Genomic DNA, 25079 nt, shown 5'->3' on the forward strand with positions numbered 1-25079 from the left:
AATCACACACGGCTTGGAAAAAGCACAGTGTTTACCGGTTGACATGACACATATTTACATCAAACTCATTGAACTCTAACAGACAGAGTCAAAAAAAATATTCAGAGATACATTCAACCACTTCAAGACTTAAGCAATTCATCAATTTATCTGAATAGGCAGTTATGTTATGAACAGTTATTTTAAAGAGTTATTCACCCTATCACTTCATTGGGTTCTTCCTATTGCGCCCCTTTAGGTCTGTTTTCATATTGAGAACTGCAAACTAAATAGTGAGCAGAGTGAGTTAAATTGGGATTTTATTGGCGGTCCAAAAACTGTTTTACATTCCACGATAATTTTGAAAAACAGATATCATGTCTATTCAATTACCCCTTTATAACAGTTGCCTATTATGCTACAAGTTCTAGGCTGTCTGTCGTAGTGAATTATTTTAATCCATTCACGTTTCTCCTCGCATTCTGCCTGCAATAAGAGGTTCCTCATTAGGCTGTCAAAGATCATCTATTATATTAACAACATAGTTGAGTGACCAGGAGGAGGCGAGATCAGGTGGGACCATTCTAGCCAATGAGAGGGCAGATAGGCCTGTGAATAGCAGGCACATTTCCGATATAAAGTAGTTTTTTTCAAAGTTGCCGAAATGCCATGCGCTTCCACTCATATAAGTGCATTCATAACAACCTAACCATTGCTAAACTTATATTTGATCAAATAAGCCTCACGTAGCATGTTAGAAATTCTTATTTTTTTGACCAAATGTAACATTCTCATTGACCAAACAGACATTTCTCACTTAGTGGTCGTCTTTTCGTGGACAGATTTGGGGCAGAGTAAACACTTGCTTCGCCTCTTCCTCTCTGGCTATATGAGCGGTCAGGGCAAGGCGCTATTCAGTGACCGTGGTGCTGAATCAACTATCAGTCTCCTGTTTAGGCTACCTTATTCCACGCTGGTCGCGGTACTGTCCATAGTGCTGAATGTTTGTGGGCCTGAGCGCTGCCCTGTTCAGTTGCCGTGCTACTGAATAGGTGATAACTTGTTTTCTTTGAGCTGATCTAGCAACTGCCCATATTGCTGAATGCTTGTGAGCCGGTAGGGCACATCAATGACATAAAAGTATTGTGGGGGGTTGTCTTGTTAGACATCAGTGCAGCTTTTGACGTTATCGACCATAGTCTGCTGCTGGAACAACTTATGTGTTATGGCTTTGCACCCACAGTTATAATGTGGATAAAGAGCTACTAGTCTAACAGAACACAGAGGGTGTTCTTTAATGGAAGCCTCTCAAACATAATCCAGGTAGGAGCAGGAATTCCCCCAGGGTAGCTGTTTAGGACACTTGCTTTTTTCAAGCCTTACTAGTAAGGCCAGTGTGTCTATGTATGCGGATGACTCAACACTATACACATCAGCTACTACAGTGACTGAAATGACTGCAACACTTAACAAAGAGCTGCAGTTGGTTTCGGAATAGGTAGCAATGAATAAGTTAGTACTAAATATTTCCAAAACTAAAAGCATTGTATTTGGGACAAATCATTCACTAAACCCTATACCTCTTAACAACACAGTCAACAAGGTAGGTTTTGTCACACCTAGACTACTGTTCAGTAGTGTGGTCAGGTGCCACAAAGAGGGACTTGGGAAAACTGCAGTTGGCTCAGAACATGGCAGCAGGGCTGGCCCTTAAAAGTACACTGAGAGCTAACATTAATGACATGCATGTCAATCTCTCATGACTCAAAGTGGAAGAGAGATTGACTTCATCATTACTGTTTTTGTAAGAGGTGTTGACATGCTGAAGGTACAAATACTAGCACACAGCTCGGACACCCATGCATACCCCACAAGACATGCCACCAGAGGTCTCTTCACAGTCCCCAAGTCCAGAACAGACTATGGGATGTGCACAGTACAACATAGAGCCATGACTACATGGAAATCTATTCCACATCAGGTAACTGATGCAAGCAGTACAGCGGGGACTGTGAAGTAACACAAACATAGGCACAGACACATGCATACACACACATGATAACGTACGCACTATACACACACGTACACATGGATTTCTGCATTGTATATATGTGGTAGTGGTGTATGGGCCTGAGGGCACACACTTAGTGTGTTGTGACTTCTGTAATGATTGTATTGTAATGTTTTTAAAATTGTATAACTGCCTTAATTTTGCCGGACCCCAGGAAGAGTAGCTGCTGCCTTGGCAGCAGCTAATGGGGATCCATAATAAATACAAATACAAAATGGATTCAAGCAGGCTAGGGATGTCTTGCAGCTTCTATCCCTAGAATTTCTAAGCAAACAGCTGGAGGCAGGGCTTTCTCCTACAGAGCTCAATTTTTATGGAATAGTCTGCCTACCCATGTGAGAGATGCAGACTCGGTCTCAACCTTTAAGTCTTTACTGAAGACTCATCTCTTCAGTGGGTCCTATGATTGAGTGTAGTCTGGCCCAGGAGTGTGAAGGTGAACGGAAAGGCTCTGGAGCAACGAACCGCCCTTGCTGTGTCTGCCTGGCCGGTTCCCCTCTCTCCACTGGGATTCTCTGCCTCTAACCCTATTACAGGGGCTGAGTCACTGGCTTATTGGTGTTCTTCCATGCCGTCCCTAGGAGGGGTGCGTCACTTGAGTGGGTTGAGTCACTGACGTGGTCTTCCTGTCTGGGTTGGCGCCCCCCCTTGGGTTGTGCCGTGGCGGAGATCTTTGTGGGCTATACTCGGCCTTGTCTCAGGATGGTAAGTTGGTGGTTGAAGATATCCCTCTAGTGGTGTGGGGGCTGTGCTTTGGCAAAGTGGGTGGGGTTATATCCTTCCTGTTTGGCCCTGTCCGGGGGTATTGTCGGATGGGGCCACAGTGTCTCCTGACCCCTCCTGTCTCAGCCTCCAGTATTTATGCTGCAGTAGTTTATGTGTCGGGGGGCTAGGGTCAGTCTGTTATATCTGGAGTATTTCTCCTGTCTTATCCGGTGTCCTGTGTGAATTTAAGTATGCTCTCTCTAATTCTCTCTCTCTCTCTTTCTCTCTTTCTTTCTCTCTCTCGGAGGACCTGAACCCTAGGACCATGCCTCAGGACTACCTGACATGATGACTCCTTGCTGTCCCCAGTCCACCTGGCCGTGCTGCTGCTCCAGTTTCAACTGTTCTGCCTGCGGCTATGGAACCCTGACCTGTTCACCGGACGTGCTACCTGTCCCAGACCTACTGTTTTCAACTCTCTAGAAACAGCAGGAGCGGTAGAGATACTCTCAATGATCGGCTATGAAAAGCCAACTGATATTTACTCTTGAGGTGCTGACTTGTTGCACCCTCGACAACTGTGATTATTATTATTTGACCATGCTGGTCATTTATGAACATTTGAACATCTTGGCCATGTTCTGTTATAATCTCCTCCCGGCACAGCCAGAAGAGGACTGGCCACCCCTCATAGCCTGGTTCCTCTCTAGGTTTCTTCCTAGGTTTTGGCCTTTCTAGGGAGTTTATCCTAGCCACCGTGCTTCTACACCTGCATTGCTTGCTGTTTGGGGTTTTAGGCTGGGTTTCTGTACAGCACTTTGAGATATCAGCTGATGTAAGAAGGGCTATATAAATACATTTGATTTGATTTGATTCTATTATTTCAGTTACAACACAGGGGTCCAATGGAACAAAAATAAGTTGATGCTGGATAGTGAACAATGTCGGAAAAGTCTTTATGCAAAACAAACTTCCAGAAGTAATTAAGGCACTCTCATGTAGTGGAACATTTTAAAAACCTGTATTGTTTTACGGCTTATGCATGGTAAGAATTAAAAAATCTCAACAGCCTCAACAGATTCCAGTCATGCAGTCATCAGTCCATTACATGTTTTCTAACAAGTCTTTAGCAGAGAAAATTGTAGTACTTTACCTGGTTCCTCCTGTTTTTAAAGTGTTTTCATTGTCTGTATGTAACCATAGATTCTCTATGATTATATGTAAATATCACTTGGAGAAATCCTATCCATTATGTACTGTGTATGGCTAAGCTCCAAACCAGGGAGATGGAAGAAATTTGAGAAAGCTGTGGGTATATGTGTAATACCCTTTCTAGATAGATAAAATAGTTATAGGCACCAGTTGCCTATTTGAGAAATGCGCCAGAGTTATATGGAGGATAATGAGTAGTCAAATTAATCAGAATCATGTCCAAGATAATGTAGCATATAGTGAGTCCCTTTTAAAATGTATTCATATTTGGTGATAAGTCTACACCTTGTTTTTCATATTTCACATCCCCTGAAAGCCCGATGTGGTGCTCAACACACCCCTTTGGAAGCGCCCTTCTGTCTCTACAGGGTGTAGGCCTACAGCAGGCGTCTTCAACATTTTCTTGCTCAGGGACCCCCTCCCAGGCAAACCAGCAACCCAGACCCTAGCAAAAGAAAATGTGCTTCACATCTTGTCTTTATCACCAGGTGAATGATAATGGCAAGGAGAAGTAATAAACATTTTAAAATGAATAGATTTGGTAGATAGTTGTTAATTATTTTGACTTCCACGTTATAATTGGAAGAGGAAATACAAACTCTAACATCGCCTATTAGCTAGAAAGGGAACTCCAAACACATCTTCACTAAGAGCAGCTGTTTAGCTGGTTAAACAAAGGTTAGCCATGTGTTGGCAAAAATGCATATCCTAGTTCAGAAAGCTTGCCAGAGGCACCTGTCGCACTGGTAGCCTATTCGTGGGTGCTTTTTCAAAGCCTATGTCAGACAGTCCAGTGAGTAATTGGCTCCAACGAGTGTCATTTGTTAATATTAGGAGTTGAAAAATAAAATTGACATAATTAGAAAGAAGATATCCTCCTCTTTTCTGCTATGGGTATGTAATTCCAAATGCATTTATTCTGTTTTTGCTAGCAATAGTCATCAAAATATTTTTATAAAAACTAAATATTTTCCACTTAAAGAAAGAATATATAGAGATTTTCGATGACCCCCTGCAGTACTAGGGTTCCATGGACCCCCGGTTGAATACCCCTGGTCTACAGGGATCCTCCCACGGTCTAGAAAGTCAGAAGACATATAAGGCATGTATGCAATTTGTGTAGCTGACATGCATCAGATCATTTCAATGTCAGGATAAGCATTTGACATCTCATGAACCACATCAATATAATATAATGATATGTGTATCTGGAATGCACCCATTCATGTCAGATTTCAATGCATGTTCACACTGGTACATACTTTAAACATTGTGACTGACATGACACTTGCCAAGCACTCCGGCTGAAGGTCGGCGCCCTGCGGCCCCAAATGCGCTAGTCCGGCCATGAACAAGAACCAACTCCTTTTCCAATTAAATGTTATTTAGCCAGCTTGGCCAAGTGCATTCTAGTTTGTCAAGACAAGTTTTTGGTTGAATATCAATTTTACATTGTGTTATGACAGATAGACCTTCTAAAACATTTGCCTGATCTTTTTATTGATATTCCGTAGGCTAGAACTAATAATATGCTGGTGCTCATATTATAAAAGTTAGATCATTTAGGAAGGCCTGTATACAGTCCTAGTCCTATTATGTTACGCTCGTCGTAAAGATTGGACCAAGGTGCAGCATGGTAGGCGAACATCTTACTTATATAAAAAAAAATGAACACAGAAAAAACAACAAAATACAAAGACGAATGTAAAGTTCTGCAGGCTACACAGCACCGATGCAAAAACAAGATCCCACAAACTAAGGTGGGAAAAAGGCTGCCTAAGTATGATCCCCAATCAGAGACAACGATAGACAGCTGCCTCTGATTGGGAACCATACCCGGCAATCAAAGAAATAGAAAAACTAGAATGCCCACCCAAATCATACCCTGACATAACCAAATAGAGAAATAAAAAGGCTCTCTAAGGTCAGGGCGTGACATATTACAAGTAAATATGAAGAATGCTCACACTTTTCCTTTTATCTATGTAACTACAATTTATCATTCTCATACTCAACCTGTTTTTCGACTTCAATTGTGCAAGCACATACCTAGCTCTCAAAAACCGTTCTCGGTACATAGGGTTTTCAGCGGTTACATTTAGCCATGGTTGGCTCCATGTGAACTACAATTCCGAGTGTCTAGTTTGAGAAACAGACGCCTCACAAGTCCTCAACTGGCAGCTTCATTAAATAGTACCCGCAAAACACCAGTCTCAACGTCAACAGCGAAGTGGCGACTCCGAGAGAGTTCCTCTGTCCAGTGTCTGTGTTCTTTTGCCCATCTTAATCTTTTATTTTTATTGGCTAGTCTGAGATATGGCTTTTTCTTTGCAACTCTGCCTAGAAGGCCAGCATCCCGGAGTCGCCTCTTCACTGTTGACGTTGAGACTGGGTACTATTTAATGAAGCTGCCAGTTGAGAATTTGTGAGGCGTCTGTTTCTCAAACTAGACACTCTAATGTACTTATCCTCTTGCTCAGTTGTGCACCGGGGCCTCCCACTCCTCTTTCTATTCTGGTTAGGGCCAGTTTGCGCTGTTCTGTGAAGGGAGTAGTACACAGCCGGCTTTGTTATTGTTTGAACAGCAGATTACTAACACAGGACCAGTGGCGGAACCTATGTAGGTGGCTGATATTCATTTCAAACACGTGCTGTTTATGATCTACAGTCTGTTTTCCGAAGTCCAACTCTATAGAATATCAAATCAAATCAAATCAAATTTATTTATATAGCCCTTCGTACATCAGCTGATATTCTCAAAGTGCTGTACAGAAACCCAGCCTAAAACCCCAAACAGCAAGCAAAGCATGTGAAAGAAGCACGGTGGCTAGGAAAAACTCCCTAGGAAAAACTCCCTAGAAAGGCCAAAAACCTAGGAAGAAACCTAGAGAGGAACCAGGCTATGAGGGGTGGCCAGTCCTCTTCTGGCTGTGCAGGGTGGATATTATAACAGAACATGGTCAAAATGTTAAAATGTTAAAATGTTCATAAATGACCAGCATGGTCAAATAATAATAATCATAGTAGTTGTCGAGGGTGCAACAAGCACGTCCGGTGAACAGGTCAGGGTTCCATAGCCGCAGGCAGAACAGTTGAAACTGGAGCAGCAGCACGGCCAGGTGGACTGGGGACAGCAAGGAGTCATCATACCAGGTAGTCCTGAGGCATGGTCCTAGGGCTCAGGTCCTCCGAGAGAAAGACAGAAATAGAGAAAGAGAGAATTAGAGAGAGCATATTTAAATACACACAGGACACCGGATAAGACAAGAGAAATACTCCAGATGTAACAGACTGACCCTAGCCCCCCGACACATAAACTACTGCAGCAATATGTTTCTGAACACTTACATACACTACCGTACACAGCGTTGTACGAGATCTTCAGTTTCATGGCAATTTCTCACATGGAATAGCATTAATTTCTCAGAACAAGAATAGACTGATGAGTTTCAGAAGAAAGGTCTTTGTTTCTAGCCATTTTGAGCCTGTAATCGAACCCACAAATGCTGATGCTTCAGATACTCAACTAGTCTAATGAAGGCCAGTTTTATTGCTTCTTTAATCAGAACAATAGTTTTCAACTGTGCTAATATAATTGCAAAAGGGTTTTCTAATGATCAATTAGCCTTTTAAAATGATAAACTTGGATTAGCTAACACAACATGCCATTGATGGTTGCTGATAATGGGCTTCTGTACGTCTATGTAAATATTCCATTAAAAATCAGCCGTTTCCAGCTACAATAGTATTTTACAACATTAACAATGTCTACACTGTATTTCTGATCAATTTGATGTTATTTTACTGGACAAAAAATGTGCTTTTCTTTCAAAAACAAGGACATTTCTAAGTGACCGTAAACTATTGAATGGTAGTGTGTGCCATATTTTGCATCCCTTCCTGTGGACTCACTCACCATCCCCTATTCCTCAGGTCTGGATTGTATTGGGTTGATGGTGTACCTTTTGTTAACCTCTCTGTGCCTGCTGTCTACTCTCTACTTCATATGGCAGCTGAAGGACTGGCACACACCTGAAAGAGGTACTGTCATACTGAATGTTGCCCTGAATTCTTGAATGTTGTATTTTTTTACGTGATGCTCCAGAACTTTTGTATAATTTCAGCCAGTTGTTTTGAAAGTGGTGCTCACAAGCCAAAACGGGTCCCCATTTCTTGTGTACTACATCATCCAATTGTGTACTACGTAATCCAATGATGTACTACGTCGGCCATTTCGTATGGCAATTTGTATGTTACAAATCCAATCGTACAATATGTTACAAATTTGCTGTGCTTAATTAAGATCCAACACTGCATCTTTAACTCTCAAGTAAACAGTAAACAAAAAATCTCATACCTGATTGTGTGTAACTTTATTTGATTCTGTGACAGTACTGCACTGTCACCACCAGGGGGAGAACTGCATTTGTGAGAAACTGGAAAGTAGCGAAGCATGTTAGGGACTACTTCCCAATGAAGGTACACTACATGACCAAAAGTATGTGGAAACCTCCTCGTCAAACATTTTATTCTAAAAACATTGGCATTAATATGGAGTTTGTTCCCCCTTTGCTGCTATAATAGCCTCTACTCTTCTGGGAAGGCTTTCCACTTGATGTGGGAACATTGCTGCAGGGACTTGCTTCCCTTCAGCCACAAGAGCATTAGTGTGGTCGGGCACTGATGTTGGGCAATTAAGCGTGGCTCGCAGTCGGCGTTCCAATTCATCCCAAAGGTGTTTGATGGGGTTGAGGTCAGGGCTCTGTGCAGGCCAATCAAGTTCTTCCTGGCAGATCTTGGCAAACCATTTCTGTATGGACCTTGCTTTGTGCACTTGGGCATTGCCATGCTGAAACAGCAAAGGGCCTTCCCCAAACTGTTGCCACAAAGTTGGAAGCACAGAATCGTCTACAATGTCACTGTATGCTGTAGCATTAAGATTTCCCTTCACTAGAACTAAGGGGCCTAGCCCGAACCATGAAAAACAGCCCCAGACCATTGTTTCTCCTCCACTAAACTTTACAGTTGGCACTATGCATTCGGACAGGTAGCGTTCTCCTGGCAGACGCCAAACCCAGATGTGTCCGTCGGACTGCTAGATGGTGAAGCGTGATACATCACTGCAGAGAACGCGTTTCCATTGCTCCGAAGTCCAATGGCAGCGAGCTTTACATCACTCCAGCCGACGCTTGGCATTGCAGATGGTGAATTTAGGCTTGTGTGCGTGCGGCTGCATGGCCTTGGAAACCCCTTTCATGAAGCTCCTGACGAACAGTTTTTGTGCTTGTTGCTTCCAGAGGCAGTTTGGATCTCGGTAGTGAGTGTTGCAACTGAGGACAGATGATATTTAACTCGTCAGTCCCGTTCTGTGACCTTGTATGGTCTACTTAAAAAAATTAAGGAGAGCCGCACACTCTAGGTGCTCAGATGCAAAAAAAATTAAATGTTCCAACGTTTCGACAGACAAGCTGTCTTCATCAGGGTATGATGAAAATAGCTTGTCTGTCGAAACGTTGGACATAAAAAGATTACATTTTTTTTGCATCTGAGCTCCTAGAGAGTGCGGCTCTCCTTTATTTTTTAAAAGTGTTCCACTCCGCTAGCCAGCACCTCGCCTAAATATGTGTGCGTTTCTTTCGCCTCTAGATTACCTTGTGTGGTCGACCACTTCGCGGCTGAGCCGTTGTTGCTCCTGGAAGTTTCCACTTCACAAAAAATAGCACTTACAGTTGACCGGGACATCTCTAGCAGGGAAGAAATTTGACGAACTGAATTGTTGGAAAGGTGGCATCCTATGACGGAAAGTTACTGAGCTCTTCAGCAGGGCCATTCTACTGCCAATGTTTGTCTATGAAGATTGCATGGCTGCATGCTCGATTTTATACACCTGTCAGCAACGGGTGTGGCTGAAATAGCCGAAACCTCGAATTTGAAGGGGTGTCCACATACTTTTGCATGTATAGTATGATGAATATGACAAACTTTCTAAACTGACTGGATAATTTTTTATCTTAATCATTTTAAACACCCCTCTATTCTTTTTACAGCATTGAACACAGTTTCTACACATTAATGTCCCAGCTTCTATTCCTCAATCTGTATCTCTCTTTGCCTCTGCTCAGTTGGTGCTAAAGGTGAGAAAGGCAATGCGGTAGTGATTGTGATAGGGGGCGCTGCTGAGTCTCTTCTGAGTCTGCTTGGGGTCAACACTGTGGTTATGAAGCAGAGGAAAGGCTTTGTCCGGGTGGCTCTGGAGATTGGGTGAGTTATCTATTTTATGAATGGACCTGTAGTGAGAGGCCACAAATTCACAAGACAGCACAGTGTTGTAGTTATAAAATAATACAACCATACATCACATAGCTACATCATTGAACACCAGGCCAACCAAGCTGCCTGGCTTACTGCTTTAGGCTGGGTTTAAGAATTACTTATTTGTACATTTATTAGATAAAGACCCATAATAACTCAGTGGGTCAGTTCTAATCTCTCTCATTGTTCCTCAGTGCTGACCTGATGCCCGTCTACTTGTATGGGGAGAACAATATCTTCCGCAAGGTGATCTTCTCAGATGGCAATGTGGGCTGGAGGTTACAGCAACTCTTTAAGAAGATCATGGGCTTTGCCCAGTGTCTGTTCATGGGTGAACACTGGTTCTGGATTTGTTACCACTGCCCTGTCACCACTGTTTGTAATTTTGAAAATGTCTTATGATGCACAATCACTTCCACAGAGTCGCCTTCGGTAACTGAGGTTTGGTTTTTTCTGTTACACAGTAGTGTGCAGAAGTAGTGGCTTCAGAAGTAATTTAGTAAGTTGATAGAAACTTTTGCAATTCACATATTAGAAAACCTCTTTGAGTAATCCGATTGTAGAACGCAGTGCTTGTGTAGCTTTGAACAAATGCTCTCACTCTCTATGGTATACAGCATGTACAGCAACATTGTGTTAAGTATCTCACTCTGCTTCACCCATTTTTTCATTGTGTATTCCTCTCAGTGGGTGGTCCTATCCCAGTGCCAAAATGGCCTTCCCCCACTCAGGAGGAAGTGGACCTTTATCACGGCCTCTACATGGAGGCCCTATCCAAGCTCTTGGATGGACACAAGGCCAGCTGTGGACTCTCAGACAGCCACGAGCTGCAGATCATATAGGCCAATCATTAAAACTGCTCCCACAAGGACTATGAGAATTACGTACTTTGTCATGATGCCCTTCTGTCCCTATCAGTCAGATACTGTAGCCTACCGATCTCCACAGTGAGACTACTTGAATGAAAGGAACGCATTCCAACTCAGGATCTGATCCAGTGATGTCCCAATCATCGATTTCTGGATATACAAAGCTGCCAGGCTATTTGTTTTTGACTGTATTTACTGTAAGAATGACTACAAGGGAACAGTGCATGTGCTTTATATGTAGCAATAACTTAACCATGAATCTGAATAACTCTAAGATGCACTCTCCATTACCTAACAAACAAGAGATTGATTGTGTGACTAAGGATTTATAAAAAAAACATTGTGCATACATGTTGAGTACAATCAATCAGACTTTGTAGCCACCTGCAGCATCTGAGCAGCTTATCTGTGATCATAACGTTCTTTCACTTATAATAACTCAACCTTTTTTTGAATAACTTCCGCAGTAGAGCTGCCGAGTACTGACTATCTGTAATGGAGTAATATATTGAAAGTATGACTTTCTGCTGATATCCATTTCAATAAATATGGTTTGTGGTCAGGGTCCACTTAGACCACAGGATTTTGCCACAAGTTCAGAAATTCGTTTTTTTGGCTACTGCTCAAAAGTAGCCCGTCTAAAGTGTTTGTAAATATATCATCTTTCTATTAAAAAATATTCATGGCCCAAGTGCTGGTTTAAGGTTTTAATAATTAGTGTCCTTTTTTTGCTTTTAGACAAATATCACTCATACAAGGTATGTTTTGTTGTTGTTGATAAATCCAAAAATCGCACTGAGGCGTCAAAGGTGGCCTGTTAATAAAATCCAGATTTGAATCTATACTGAACAAAAATATAAACGCAACATGTAAAGTGTTGGTCTGATGTTTCATGAGCTGAAATAAAATATCCCGAAACTTGCCATACACACATGAATATTATTTTGCTCTAATTTTGTGCACAAATTTGTTTACATCCCTGTTAGTGAGCATTTCTCCTTTGCCAAGATAATCCACCCACCTGACAGGTGTGGCATATCAAGAAGCTGATTAAACAGCATGATCACTACACAGGTGCACTTTGTGCAGGGGACAATAAAAGGCCACTCTATAATGTGCAGTTTTGTCACACAATACAATGCCACACGTTTTGAGGGAGTGTGCAATTGGCATGCTGACTGCAGGAATGTCCACCAGAGCTGTTGCCAGAGAACTGAATGTTAATTTCACTACTATAAGCCGCTTCCAATGTAATTTTAGAGAATTTGGCAGTACGTCCAACCGGCCTCAAAACCGCAGACCGCGTGTAACCATGCCAGTCCAGGACCTCCACATCCGGCTTCTTCAACTGCAGGATGATCTGAGACTAGCCACCTGGACAGCTGATGAAACTGAGGAGTATTTCTGTCTGTAATAATGCCCTTTTGTGAGGAAAACCTCATTCTGATTGGCAGGGCCTGGCTCCCAAGTGGGTGGGCGGGCCTATGTCCTCCCAGGCCCACCCATGGCTGTGCCCTGCACAGTTATGTGAAATCCATAGATTAGGGCCTAATTAATTGATTTCAATTGACTGATTTCCTTTTATGAACTTTAACTCAGTAAAATCATTGAAAATGTTGCATGTTGCGTTTTCATTTTTGTTCAGTATATGATTGTCAAATTCAGGCCTAGGCTGAAGCGCAGACGCACACTATGGAGCAAACACCATTCCCTTTCTGAGTTATCGCTATCTCATGCAGGGGCTCCCATCAGATCACCACATGCCTGTTGCGATAGCAACAGCATTGTACCCATTCAGCCACTGTCTGGTGCTATGGAAGGGAGTCATACGGCTCATTCAGACTGACTGGATGAGAGTCATATAGCTCATACAGACTGACTGGAAGGGAGTCATACAGCTCATACAGACTGACTGGATGGGTGTCATACGGCTCATTCAGACTGACTGGATGAGAGTCATATAGCTCATACAGACTGACTGGACGGGAGTCATACAGCTCATTCAGATACTCTGATGCTGCACAAAAAAGAAACCTGTCCTTCAGTTGATGACAGGACGACATATGATCAAGCAATAAAATGATGCAGCCATTCACACGTACCAGCTGAGAGCATCACACAGTCCACTTCAGACACCTGTGAGAGAAGGAGGGAGAGAGGGAGTCATGGAAAATGGTGCTAAATTAAGAGTGGAATAACTCTCACAAATTCTACCCATCATAGCACTAACAACACTAAACCAAAAGAGAAGAGCCCTCTGCAGTGCCAGTGGTTTTACCTGGTTTCATGATGTGTGCCCAGGCAGCGGACACAGCAGTAGCGTGCCCCACAGGAAATGCAGGTGTAGGGAGACGGGAAGCCACACACGGCACAGAAGTGGCGCTGCGGCAGTTTGGAGGGCTCGGCACAAGCAGTCAGGTAGTTAGGTCCCTCATTCCCACTTAGTTCCTACAGGGAGCAGGTGGGAGAGGGAATGAAACTCAGAAGGATTGTAAAGAGAAGGAGCAGATGATTGAAGTGAGGGGAGGAAAGCATAGCTGCAGAGGGGGCTGACTTATGGACCTACCTCTTCCTCCAGTAGAGCCTGGAAGTTCTTCCGAAATCTCAATTTGAAATGATCTCCTCTTGTCTTCTTCCTCTTCTTGCCTGAAGATATGAGTGGAGTGAGTCATGAATTGACAGAGCAGTCATTGCAAAACGTCTTGGAATATTAGTAATATTATATCTCTGATCTGATTATGCTTGCTTTACCAGACTCATTGCTGTCATCAAACTGAGGGAGCCTCTTGGCCAGCTGGGGTAGGCTGGCATGAGGATCATCCTGGAAATTGTCCTTTTCAAGTGCCTCTAGCTGTCTGGTTAAGCGTCGCTGGCGCGTAGCGCAGTCCAAAACGCGCCGCTGGCCTGGGTCCTGGGATCGCACTGTAAAAAAAAAAGGATGTGATAGGAAACAAAATATGAATTTGCAAAAATAACGTATTTAGTATGAATTGTTGTAATCAATTAAGAGGACACTGTACAATAAATATATAAAGTATTGTAAATTACAATGGTGGGTTTTGAATTTGCCCCGGACCGTTACTAACGTTACTGATCTTGAGATGCGCGCGGAGGATGAGCAACATGCCGTTTATTTTCATTGTGATATCTAGTTGGAGAGTGTGCTAATGATATCTCACTAGTGTAGCGTACGGACATGCTGCGAGTAATTTTTTCATTTTAATTGCTCACCAACAGCAGAGTAGATCAATCAGTTTAAGAATACAAACACCACCAAACATTACCTGCTATTTTCTTCTCCACCATCGCTGCATAATAATTTCAACGGTGGGCGTGAGGGACATTTTATTGTTATTGGACCATAATAACGCGTTTTCGATTGTAATAAAACCTCATATTACTGAAAACAACTGTAGTAAGCATATTATTTATATAAAATTACTGATATCTCTATGTTAACATTATCTATTTTCCTAACAGCTATCTACTGTCGTCTAAATATTATAAATACTTAATATTTAGTCTAGTCTAAATTGGCCTACATTACAAAGCCTACTGCATGTGGTAGCGTGTTAGGGAACAAAATTAAACTTTGGTTCTGGTGTTAGACTTTATATTGCAAGTTATAAAGAAGCTTTGCAGTAACACAAAACACTATTTCATGAGGATTGGAGTTACCATTGCTGAGATAACTTATTTTCAAATTAATGGAAAAGGTTGTGGAGAGGTCACGGCTCCCGAGTGGCACAGGGTCTGTTGTGACGCCTCTAGCACTGAGATGCCGTGCCTTAGACTGCTAAGGCACTGCATCTCAGTGCTAGAGGCGTCATAACAGACCCTGGTTCGATTCCAGGCTGTATCACAACCGGCCGTGTTTGGGAGTCCCATATGGTAGCACCAATTGGCCCAGCGTTGTCCGGGTTTGGCCGGGGTAGGCCGTCATTGTAAATAAGAATTTGTTCTTAAACTGACTTGCCGAGTTAAATAAAGTTAAAATAAAATACATTTAAAAAAACTAATCAATAATAGCACCAAATCACCTGTTTGGATTTTTTTACTCAACATGTTTTGTCCAATATCTCAGGATAGGGTGGTCATATTGTTACGATGATTCAAGTAAAGTAAAATGTATTACAGTCATTTAAGACCAGTAATTGAAGGTAGGGTGGTCATGCTATTAACAAGTCTTCATGTTTTATTCAAAACTGAGAGTTTGTAACAATTTATGAAATTAGAATATAACATGTTATACTATTTTATGCAAACTACATACTTAATATGGTAATTAGTCTGTACGGAATAAAGAAATAGAGCATTTGTTAACATATTTTGATGAGTAAGGTGGCACCCATGTGTGTGCACACATACACACACACACGCCAGGAGTGGTAAGAGAGTACATATAATTGGGATTAAATAATAACGAACAAAAAGCAGAAGTGTGTGTGTAAGGAGCCTAGCAGCAAATATAATAAATGCCCATCCCCCACACCGCCTGCTGACCAACAAGATTGAGAAGAGCCAGGGCCTAGCACCAGCAGCACGAGGGTAACATCACAACAAGCACCTGCACCTCCATTACCCTAGCCACTAGCACCTGACCACCTGTTGAATCTAACCAAAACTGCACCAGTGGAAGCAGAGTTCATTGTGGCTCACCACATTCTTGAAAGGTGAAATCGCAACCACAGACAGGAACAACACATGGATCCCACTCAGTGTTCTTCAACGATAAGGAGGGCCTTTGTCAGCAATGCTGACTGTGCTGTTGGCACTGAAACATGAATAACATTTCTGGGGCATCTACAGCAATGTGCGATAATTCGTTCTCCACCCTGAAGAACATATTCAGTGAACACAGACTCTGAACACAGAGCATGTTACATTAACAAAAAGCCCAACTTATCCAGCTGGCATTTGTGAGGAACCTAACAAGTACATTTTACCAGGAAGGAGAATGGAATCCGAAACTTCTCATGAGGTTCAACACGGCATCGAGGAGGCTGCAACTCTTCAAAATGCTAAGCTACAACCTTTATGGCCATGGCCGCCGTGCCAGAATAATTTATTAATTGGTTTTCCCTCATGTAACTGGTTGTTTGGCAAATTTTTTAATGTACGGCTTCATTTCGTATAGACTTGTATATATCGTAGTGGGGCGCATATCTTTCTTGTGTTATTATATAAAACGACGGTTATTGGTGTGTACGGCTACCAGTAGCAATTTTAGCATGTAAATCTTGGTGGGGCAAACAAAACAAAAAAATTGGGGATGCATGCCAGCAAAGCTACTACACAACACAACATTAAGCAATACGTTAATTGCACTATAACGGTGACAAATGGTGCCCACAAACTGTTAGGGCCTAAATAAAGCTGTCCCAACAGCAGTCCCAACACCTTACCAGTGCTACACCTGGCTATCAGCGGAGCCTTGTCTGGCAGCGAAACAGTTCCTTCAGCCTCATTTACTGCATTTTAAGGAATCTTAACTGATATGGCTGACTTGTTTAAACAAATGTGGTTTCTGCTGAAAATTGAGATGTACACAACTATGGCATAAGGGGACGACAAGCGGAAAAGAGGCAATCCGTATTTTCGATTAAGACATTAATGAGCGAGCTAGGACGGACGTAGTCAATATCACTATTTGTTCAGCACTTTTGAAATGTACAGCAACAGAAATCAGAACATGGGCGGTTCTTACAGTGTTCTCCCTGTACACCAAAAAAAAAAAAATGACTAAAGTCAGAACCGTAGGATAAATAAAGGGGCCATATAAGCAGACAATGAAAGCTCTTACAATATTCAATGATTACATTTCTTTAAAACAGGTTATAGGCTACATGTGCACCAACAAGTCAGAACAGTGGGCAAAATTAAGAGTGGAAAATAGACCAAATTATTAGGGAGAGGCACATGGGCTACTAACAGCTTTGAACACAACACAAAGTTAGTATTACTTTCTTAGCTACAGTATACATATCTCCCTGGCATATTACATAACGTATGCAGCAGCAAACAAGACATTTTTGGACTCACCTTGTTGTGCTGTGCTCACTTGAACAGGAAGGTGGCGCGGCAATCTTTCGAGGGCAAATTTTTCATCAAACCTTGTCATCAAAGTCTGCCATTATCTGGATTTATGATGCTTTCAAGACAACTGGGATCTCGGAAAAAAACAAAGCCGAATCATGATGACCTCAGTGATCTTCAGGTCGTAGCTCTAGTAAGAGGCACGAGTTCCCGACTTACAATTCCGAGTCGGATGACCAATCAAAACATATTTTCCCAGTCGAGCTCATTTTTCCCCCGAGTTCCCAGTTGTCTTGAACTCACTGAAGTCAGATTTCCCAGTTCAGAGTTAAAAGTTGTTTTGAGCGAGGCAGAAATCATGCTGGATTGACAGCATGGCCAATATTGAATGTTTTTAAGCTTGGAAAAGAGACCCTTAAACACAGATTTGGGACCACACACTCACTCCACCGAATAGCATGCTAGTGATTGCTTTGCAATACTTGCAGTTAGCCAATAATTCCTTCCAAACCACTCATTGTTGAGCTTGCAATTTCCAACTTGTTGTGTAATGTTTATTTCCAACGGCCGACGAGCACCAATTTATCTATAATTTCTCTTAATTATTTATCTTCCTATGACAAGGATTAAAAAGGATTTGCCTGTAGATTGTCGACTTGATTCATGATGATGACTGCTAGCTAAGATTTTGAAAGTATGATGTTAACATGATCAGTCCAATCAAAGCTACCGTAGATATAACGTGAATTGATGTCATTTTATCTGTGGCCAATGAACTTGAGCCTTCTTGGAGGGCACTTCTAATATAACTCTATGGCAGCACCCAAGGGGCTTGCATTTTCGAGCTCTACCCTTAGATATGGCGGTGAAGTAGTGTCCCCGTGAGTAACAGAACACTGAACCAATCACGGCGCAAATAGAGAACATTACCCCCACCCCCACAGAAAGCACTGAGCTAGGCTGAAACACCTGCATTTTGGAGCTGCCTTACTCAAAAAAAGCAAAAAGAGACCATGTTTGTATGCGGCTTTATTAACTCAATGATTTTATATATTTTTTTACATTGTTTGCAAACTGATATGTGACACGTGTAAATGAACTAATGAGGAAATAACACACACCTGGCCATGGAAAAAGTGAGCAGCCAATTGTCCAATTAATTTTGGACAATAAAAGTGCTGTAATTCCTACACCGATTGCCTTATTTGGATGTAAATCTGTAAATGTAAGTCTGCACATTCAGTTCACAGCAACTCCAATATGCTGTGGTAGACAGCTAAAATAATAATAACTTGGTCAATGTCCAAATATTGATGGACCTGACTGTATGGAATCATGTAGATAGCAAAAAAGTGTTAAACAAATCAAAATATATGTTATATTTGAGATTCTTCAAAGTAGCCAACCTTTGCCTTGATAACAGCTTTGCACATGCTTGGCATTCTCTCAACCAGCTTCATGAGGTAGTCACCTGGAATGCATTTCAATTAACAGGTGTCTTGTTAAAAGTTCATTTGTGGAATTCCTTTCCTTCTTAATGCGTTTGAATCAATCAGTTGTGTTGTGACAAGGTAGGGGTGGTTTACAGAAGATAGCGTATTTGTTAAAAGACCAAGCCCATATTATGCCAAGAAAAGCACAAATAAGCAAAGAGAAATTACAGTCCATCATGACTTTAAGACATGAAGGTCAGTCAATCCGGAAAATGTGTAGTCGCAAAAACCATCAAGCACTATGATAAAACTGGCTCTCAGGAGGACCGCCACAGGAAAGGAAGACCCAGAGTTACCTTTTCTGCAGAGGATAAGTTCGTTAGAGTTAACTGCACCTGAGATTGCAGCCTAAATAAATGCTTCACAGAGTTCAAATAACAGATACATCTCATCACCAACTGTTCAGATGAGAATGCGTGAATCAGGCCTTCATGGTCGAATTGCCGCAAAGAAACCACTATTTAAGGACAACAATAATAAGAAGAGACTTGCTTGGGCCAAGAAACACGAGCAATGGTACTGTATGTCGGTTAATTACAACAACAAAAATCCCCAAGAGTGCTTCTAATCCAAGTACCATCTGACTTACAATATACTATAATGCAGCGTACAAGAGCTCTGTGTAGCTGTGTCAACTTATGTTGCTTCCTAAAAATATGATTGTTTTGTCATGCATAGCAATGTTTCAGTAAGACATTGAAAAACAACTCTCTAATTCTAAGAAAACAGAATTGAAACTAATAGCTTTAAATTCAAAAGAATTTAAGGCAGGAAACCCCACTCTGCAAAAACTGGTTGAATCATTATCACTTCCATATTATTTCAACCCAGAAAAACTATCAACGTGGAAAAACTGATTGGATTTGCAAAAAGTTCTCATAAGGGCATTGTCTTTTTTGACCCAACTTTGAACCTGTGGTGTACTTACAGTAAGTAGTATTTTGTGGTATCTGTACTTTACTATTTATATTTTTGACTACTTTCACTTGTATTCCACTACATTCAAAAAAGAAAAAAAAAGCATTTTCTCTGACACACAAAAGTACTTTTTGAATGCTTAACGGGACAGGAAAATGGTCCAATTCACACTTATCAAGAGAACATCCCTGGTCATCCCTACTGCCTCTGATATGGCGGATTCACTAAACACAAATGCTTCATTTGTAAATTACAGTGAGGGAAAAAAGTATTTGATCCCCTGCTTATTTTGTACATTTTCCCACTGACAAAGAAATGATCAGTCTATAATTTTAATGGTAGGTTTATTTGAACAGTGAGAGACAGAATAACAACAAAAATATTTTTTTTAAACGCATGTCAAAAATGTTATAAATTGATTTGCATTTTAATGAGGGAAATAAGTATTTGACCCCCTCTCAATCAGAAATATTTCTGGCTCCCAAGTGTCTTTTATACAGGTAAGAGCTGAGATTAGGAGCACACTCTTAAAGGGAGTGCTCCTAATCTCAGCTTGTTACCTGTATAAAAGACACGTGTCCACAGAAGCAATCAATCAATCAGATTCCAAACTCTCCACCATGGCCAAGACCAAAGAGCTCTCCAAGGATGTCAGGGGCAAGATTGTAGACCTACACAAGGCTGGAATGGGCTACAAGACCATCGCCAAGCAGCTTGGTGGGAAGGTGACAACAGTTGGTGCGATTATTCGGAAATGGAAGAAACACAAAAGAACTGTCAATCTCCCTCAGCCTGGGGCTCCATGCAAGATCTCACCTCGTGGAGTTGCAATGATCATGAGAACGGTGAGGAATCAGCCCAGAACTACACGGGAGGATCTTGTCAATGATCTCAAGGCAGCTGGGACCATAGTCACCAAGAAAACAATTGGTAACACACTACGCCGTGAAGGACTGAAATCCTGCAGCGCCCGCAAGGTCCCCCTGCTCAAGAAAGCACATATACATGCCCGTCTGAAGTTTGCCAATGAACATCTGAATGATTCAGAGGACAACTGGGTGAAAGTCAGATGAGACCAAAATGGAGCTCTTTGGCATCAACTCAACTCGCCGTGTTTGGAGGAGGAGGAATGCTGCCTATAACCCAAAGAACACCATCCCCACCGTCAAACATGGAGGTGGAAACATTATGCTTTGGGGGTGTTTTTCTGCTAAGGGGACAGGACAACTTCACCGCATCAAAGGGACGATGGACGGGGCCATGTACCGTCAAATCTGGGGTGAGAACCTCCTTCCCTCAGCCAGGGCATTGAAAATGGGTCGTGGAAGGGTATTCCAGCATGACAATGACCCAAAACACACGGCCAAGGCAACAAAAAAGTGGTTCAAGAAGAAGCATATTAAGGTCCTGGAGTGACCTAGCCAGTCTCCAGACCTTAATCCCACAGAAAATCTGTGGAGGGAGCTGAAGGTTCGAGTTGCCAAACGTCAGCCTTGAAACCTTAATGACTCAACCAAATATAAATCAAAACTAGACGTTGAACTGATGTCTGTGCCCAGTGGGACAGGACTATGATGACCCCATGCAGACTAACATACTGTGCAAGTTATTATTTTCTGAGGAAATATGATAAGAGAAGTGAGCCTTGAAACCTTAATGACTTGGAGAAGATCTGCAAAGAGGAGTGGGACCAAATCCCTCATGAGATGTGTGCAAACCTGGTGGCCAACTACAAGAAACGTCTGACCTCTGTGATTGCCAACAAGGGTTTTGCCACCAAGTACTAAGTCATGTTTTGCAGAGGGGTCATATACTTATTTCCCTCATTAAAATGCAAATCATTTTATAACATTTTTGACATGCGTTTTTTCAGGATTTTTTTGTTGTTATTCTGTCTCTCACTGTTCAAATAAACCTACCATTAAAATTATAAACTGATCATTTCTTTGTCATTGGGCAAACGTACAAAATCAGCAGGGGATGAAATACTTTTTCCCCTCACTGTATGTCTAAGTGTTGGAGTGTGCCCTTGACTATCCGTAAATAAATAAAAAAAACATGAATATTGTGCCGTTTGGATTGCCTAATATAAGTAATTTGAAATGATTTATACTTTTACATTTACTTTTTTTACATTTAAAACCAAATACTTTTAGACTTGTACTCAAGTAGTATTTTACTGATTGACTTTCACTTTAGTAATAATTTGGTTGATTTCACGTTGGTTGACAACTCAACCAAATATAAATCAAAACTAGACGTTGAACTGATGTCTGTGCCCAGTGGGACAGGACTATGATGACCCCATGCAGACTAACATACTGTGCAAGTTATTATTTTCTGAGGAAATATGATAAGAGAAGTGAAACATCAACCATCACCCCCCCCCCCCAACCCCCTCAATTCACAGAATACATAAGGACTACTCAAACATTGAACCAATCTCTAACAGTTGCAGCAATCAATGACATATACGAAATAATTGGTCCAAGAGCTATTCGCTATGGATGAAAATGAAGATAAAGCATGGTGGAGACCAGGTATGGAAATTTACTGTATACTATGTATTGAATAGGAACCTTGTGACTCCAGGATTGCCAAGAAAGGAGATAGGAGATATAACAACAACATCACCATGTATGGGCCAGGGCAAAATGAAAGTTCATGTATCTTATGTGTTTCCAGAATCCTCTCATGGGTACGCTCATCTGCTGTCTGCTGGCCGGTCCCAGTGGTACCTGTGTGCAGCAATGTGTGTTACCCTCACTCTCTCCTTGTCTCTGCTCATCCTGATGCCCAGTCGGTGTGAGTACTGTACATGATTTCTCAAAAAATAAAGGATATATTATTTTATTTTACCTTGATTTATACAGGTTTTTCTCATTGAGATAACATCTCTTTTCCAAGAGAGACCTGGTCCAATAGCAGGAGGGAGAACAACGTTTCAGACAAAACAACTTACATACGCTAACACAACATTAAACACAACTATAAACACACATACAGTACAACAAAAACATTTTACGTAAAAAAAACACGAAAGTCTTGACTAAAAACAGCTGTCCTAAAGACAATTACATTCTTCTATGATATATACATCGATCAAGTGTTTAAACTCCACCAACGAAACTAGATCATCAAATTTTAAAATGTTCAGGAGAGAATTCCAGGACCACGGGGCTAAGTAACCATGACATGTTCTAATTTTTAGTACTGTTAGAAGCAAATGAGAATAGGACCGTAATTGATATTTATTTACTGACTAAAAACGAACAGAGATAAAATTGCATTTTAGCCAATATGGCCTTATAAATCAGTGTATACCAATGTTTAAGCCTACGCAAGTACAATGACGACCAGCCAACAGCGCATATCCCAAATCCGGATATGAGCTCTTACAAATTCTCATTTTATTACCCATATATAGTCTATCTATATCAACATTTCCTGTTTTATTAACCTGTTTACCACCATGGGAATTTTCTGTAGTTGGCAGTGTGGACAGAAAGTTATCTGATTTGGAGAGATCCGTGTCAAATCTGACTGAATCTGTGTCCCTTCACTTATCAAAACTACATGAGAAAGGTTGGTCCATATTCAAATTCTTATTGATTATCTTGGACATTGTTGTATGTTTTTTTCAGCCTACTTGTCAGTTACAGTGTTCAGAAATCACGATAGATTAGATTAAAATATATAGAACACATCACTACGAATAACTTGTTATGCAGTTAAAAACAATAGCTACAGGAGCGTGAGTGAAATGAGAAAATGCTATATATATATATATATATATATATATATATATATATATATATATATATATATAACACAAATGAATAACATGAAACAACACAACAGTTCAAGTCCATGGTCTACGATTAAATGGTTCAGGACAGAAGGTAGCCGACTAAACAACGATTTACGATGGATTTGAGCGGACCTATTGCGGGTGGACTGGCGCGCCGACGTCACATAAAATTACGTTTTTATCCGAAACTATTGATGACAGCACCCAAAGAATAGCACGCTATTACATAGATCGGTGTAATTGCGGACTATTGTTTAGGTGTTGAAATCTGTAGTTATATAAAAACGTAATTGTATTTGACGTCGGACCTCAAGTCCGCCCACACTAGTCGCAGTTCAACTAACGCTACATCATAAATGGTGGAGTTGAGTTTAATCGGCTAGACAGAATATGACAATGTTTGTGTTATCATCACGTCCATTTTCTGCAGTTGGTATTCTGGAGATGAAGTTATCTGATTTGAAGAGATCAGTATTAAATATGACAGAACGTGTGTCCTTTCACTCATCAAAAGTACCGAAGAGAGGTTGGTCCATATTCAATTTCTTATTAATGGTTTCATGGATATTAGTGTATCAGATTTTTCAGCTGCAGTGCTTGGGATACATTTTGATTAAAATATGGTCATCATGACTATGATTTGATCTCTGACACGCTCTTAACCCCGGTCCCTAGATTAGTCCTATTCAATCTCAGTATTATATAATAGTCAACTTCATGTGACACACTCTGCAAATTAACTGTATCCATCCGTATCTCTCCTACCTGTTAAAGTGGGCTGTCCTGATGGCTGGTCTCTTCACAACTCCAGCTGCTACTTCTTCTCGGCCTACCAGGCTTCATGGTACACAGCCCGAGACTCCTGTAGGTCTATGGATGCCACACTGCTCATCCTGACTAACGAAGAAGAGTGGGTGCGTCACAGTTACACACACCTATATCCGTTCTTAGAACTTCTTTGTTCGTTGCATTTAGTTCACTTTCCAAGTGGTTCAGTATGGACGCAGAAGATACAGAACTGGCGTAATTCGGGACTCTGAGGGCTTCACACTGCCCTCTGCTGTTCATCAAATGCATTTAGACATTGCTTTAGAAGACCCTGTCCTGACACACTCATTCCCGCTTTAACAGGGCTTTGTAAACAGAATGAGTGTTGGTCGCTCCTTCTGGCTTGGCCTGTCAGATGAGAGGACTGGAGAGTGGGAGTGGGTCAACGGGAGTCCTTACATCATGGACCAGAGGCAAGTACAATCAAGTCATTATAAGTCGGACAATTACCTTTCTCATTGTATGTCAGGTGCTTGAATAGTGCAATTACTGTATTTCACTGTGTGTTTGCAGTAAATGGAAGCCAGGCCAACCTGATAACTGGACGGGGCATTCTATAGGGGGCACAGCCCATATCTCCTCTTCTGGGAAACTCAATGACAACCACTGCACTACTGCCTATACATTCATCTGCAAAGCTAGACCAGCATCCAACTAATGAAGTTAAACATTTCTATGCTTTATGATTAAAAATAGAACATAAACAGGATTAATTTGAATTAAGCAAGTCCTGTTTTCTATGTGATTGTCACATTTGTGGATTTTTGCATGCCAAAATATGTGGTCTGCTGTATTCCTTATCTAATACTCACATATAAAAAAATATATATATTTGTAAAAAATTG

The 25079-nt window shown here is 41.4% G+C and overlaps 2 protein-coding genes across 2 annotated transcripts; one reads left to right on the forward strand and one right to left on the reverse strand.

Moving 5' to 3' along the window:
- Nucleotides 1-3694: 3694 nt before the first annotated feature.
- znhit1 (zinc finger, HIT-type containing 1) lies at nt 3695-14482 on the reverse strand. Its single transcript, XM_082960393.1, has 5 exons — nt 14433-14482; nt 13900-14070; nt 13715-13794; nt 13427-13596; nt 3695-13284 (listed from the first exon to the last, which is right to left on the reverse strand). Exons 1-5 carry the CDS (start codon nt 14452-14454, stop codon nt 13263-13265), a joined length of 465 nt encoding a protein of 154 aa, XP_082816519.1. The 5' UTR covers nt 14455-14482; the 3' UTR covers nt 3695-13262.
- Nucleotides 14483-22010: 7528 nt separating this feature from the next.
- LOC106567873 (asialoglycoprotein receptor 1) lies at nt 22011-25079 on the forward strand. Its single transcript, XM_014137708.3, has 7 exons — nt 22011-22135; nt 22281-22400; nt 23085-23180; nt 23837-23932; nt 24181-24320; nt 24538-24647; nt 24748-25079. The coding sequence occupies exons 1-7, from the start codon at nt 22099-22101 to the stop codon at nt 24890-24892; spliced, it is 744 nt and encodes a 247-aa protein (XP_013993183.1). The 5' UTR covers nt 22011-22098; the 3' UTR covers nt 24893-25079.

The sequence above is a fragment of the Salmo salar genome, chromosome 13 (assembly GCF_965601325.2).
Source record: "Salmo salar chromosome 13, fSalSal1, whole genome shotgun sequence".
In the NCBI taxonomy this organism is placed as follows: Eukaryota; Metazoa; Chordata; class Actinopteri; order Salmoniformes; family Salmonidae; genus Salmo; species Salmo salar.

Coding starts and splice junctions, on each gene's coding strand:
- znhit1 (XM_082960393.1), bottom strand. CDS start 14,454: ATGGTGGAGAAGAAAATAGCAG. Junction 13,795..13,899: donor TGATGACAGCAATGAGTCTG/GTAAAGCAAGCA, acceptor TCATATCTTCAG/GCAAGAAGAGGAAGAAGACA. Junction 13,597..13,714: donor AGGCTCTACTGGAGGAAGAG/GTAGGTCCATAA, acceptor TGCTCCCTGTAG/GAACTAAGTGGGAATGAGGG.
- LOC106567873 (XM_014137708.3), top strand. CDS start 22,099: ATGGATGAAAATGAAGATAAAGCATGGTGGAGACCAG. Junction 22,401..23,084: donor CATCCTGATGCCCAGTCGGT/GTGAGTACTGTA, acceptor AATTTTCTGTAG/TTGGCAGTGTGGACAGAAAG. Junction 24,648..24,747: donor CCTTACATCATGGACCAGAG/GCAAGTACAATC, acceptor GTGTGTTTGCAG/TAAATGGAAGCCAGGCCAAC.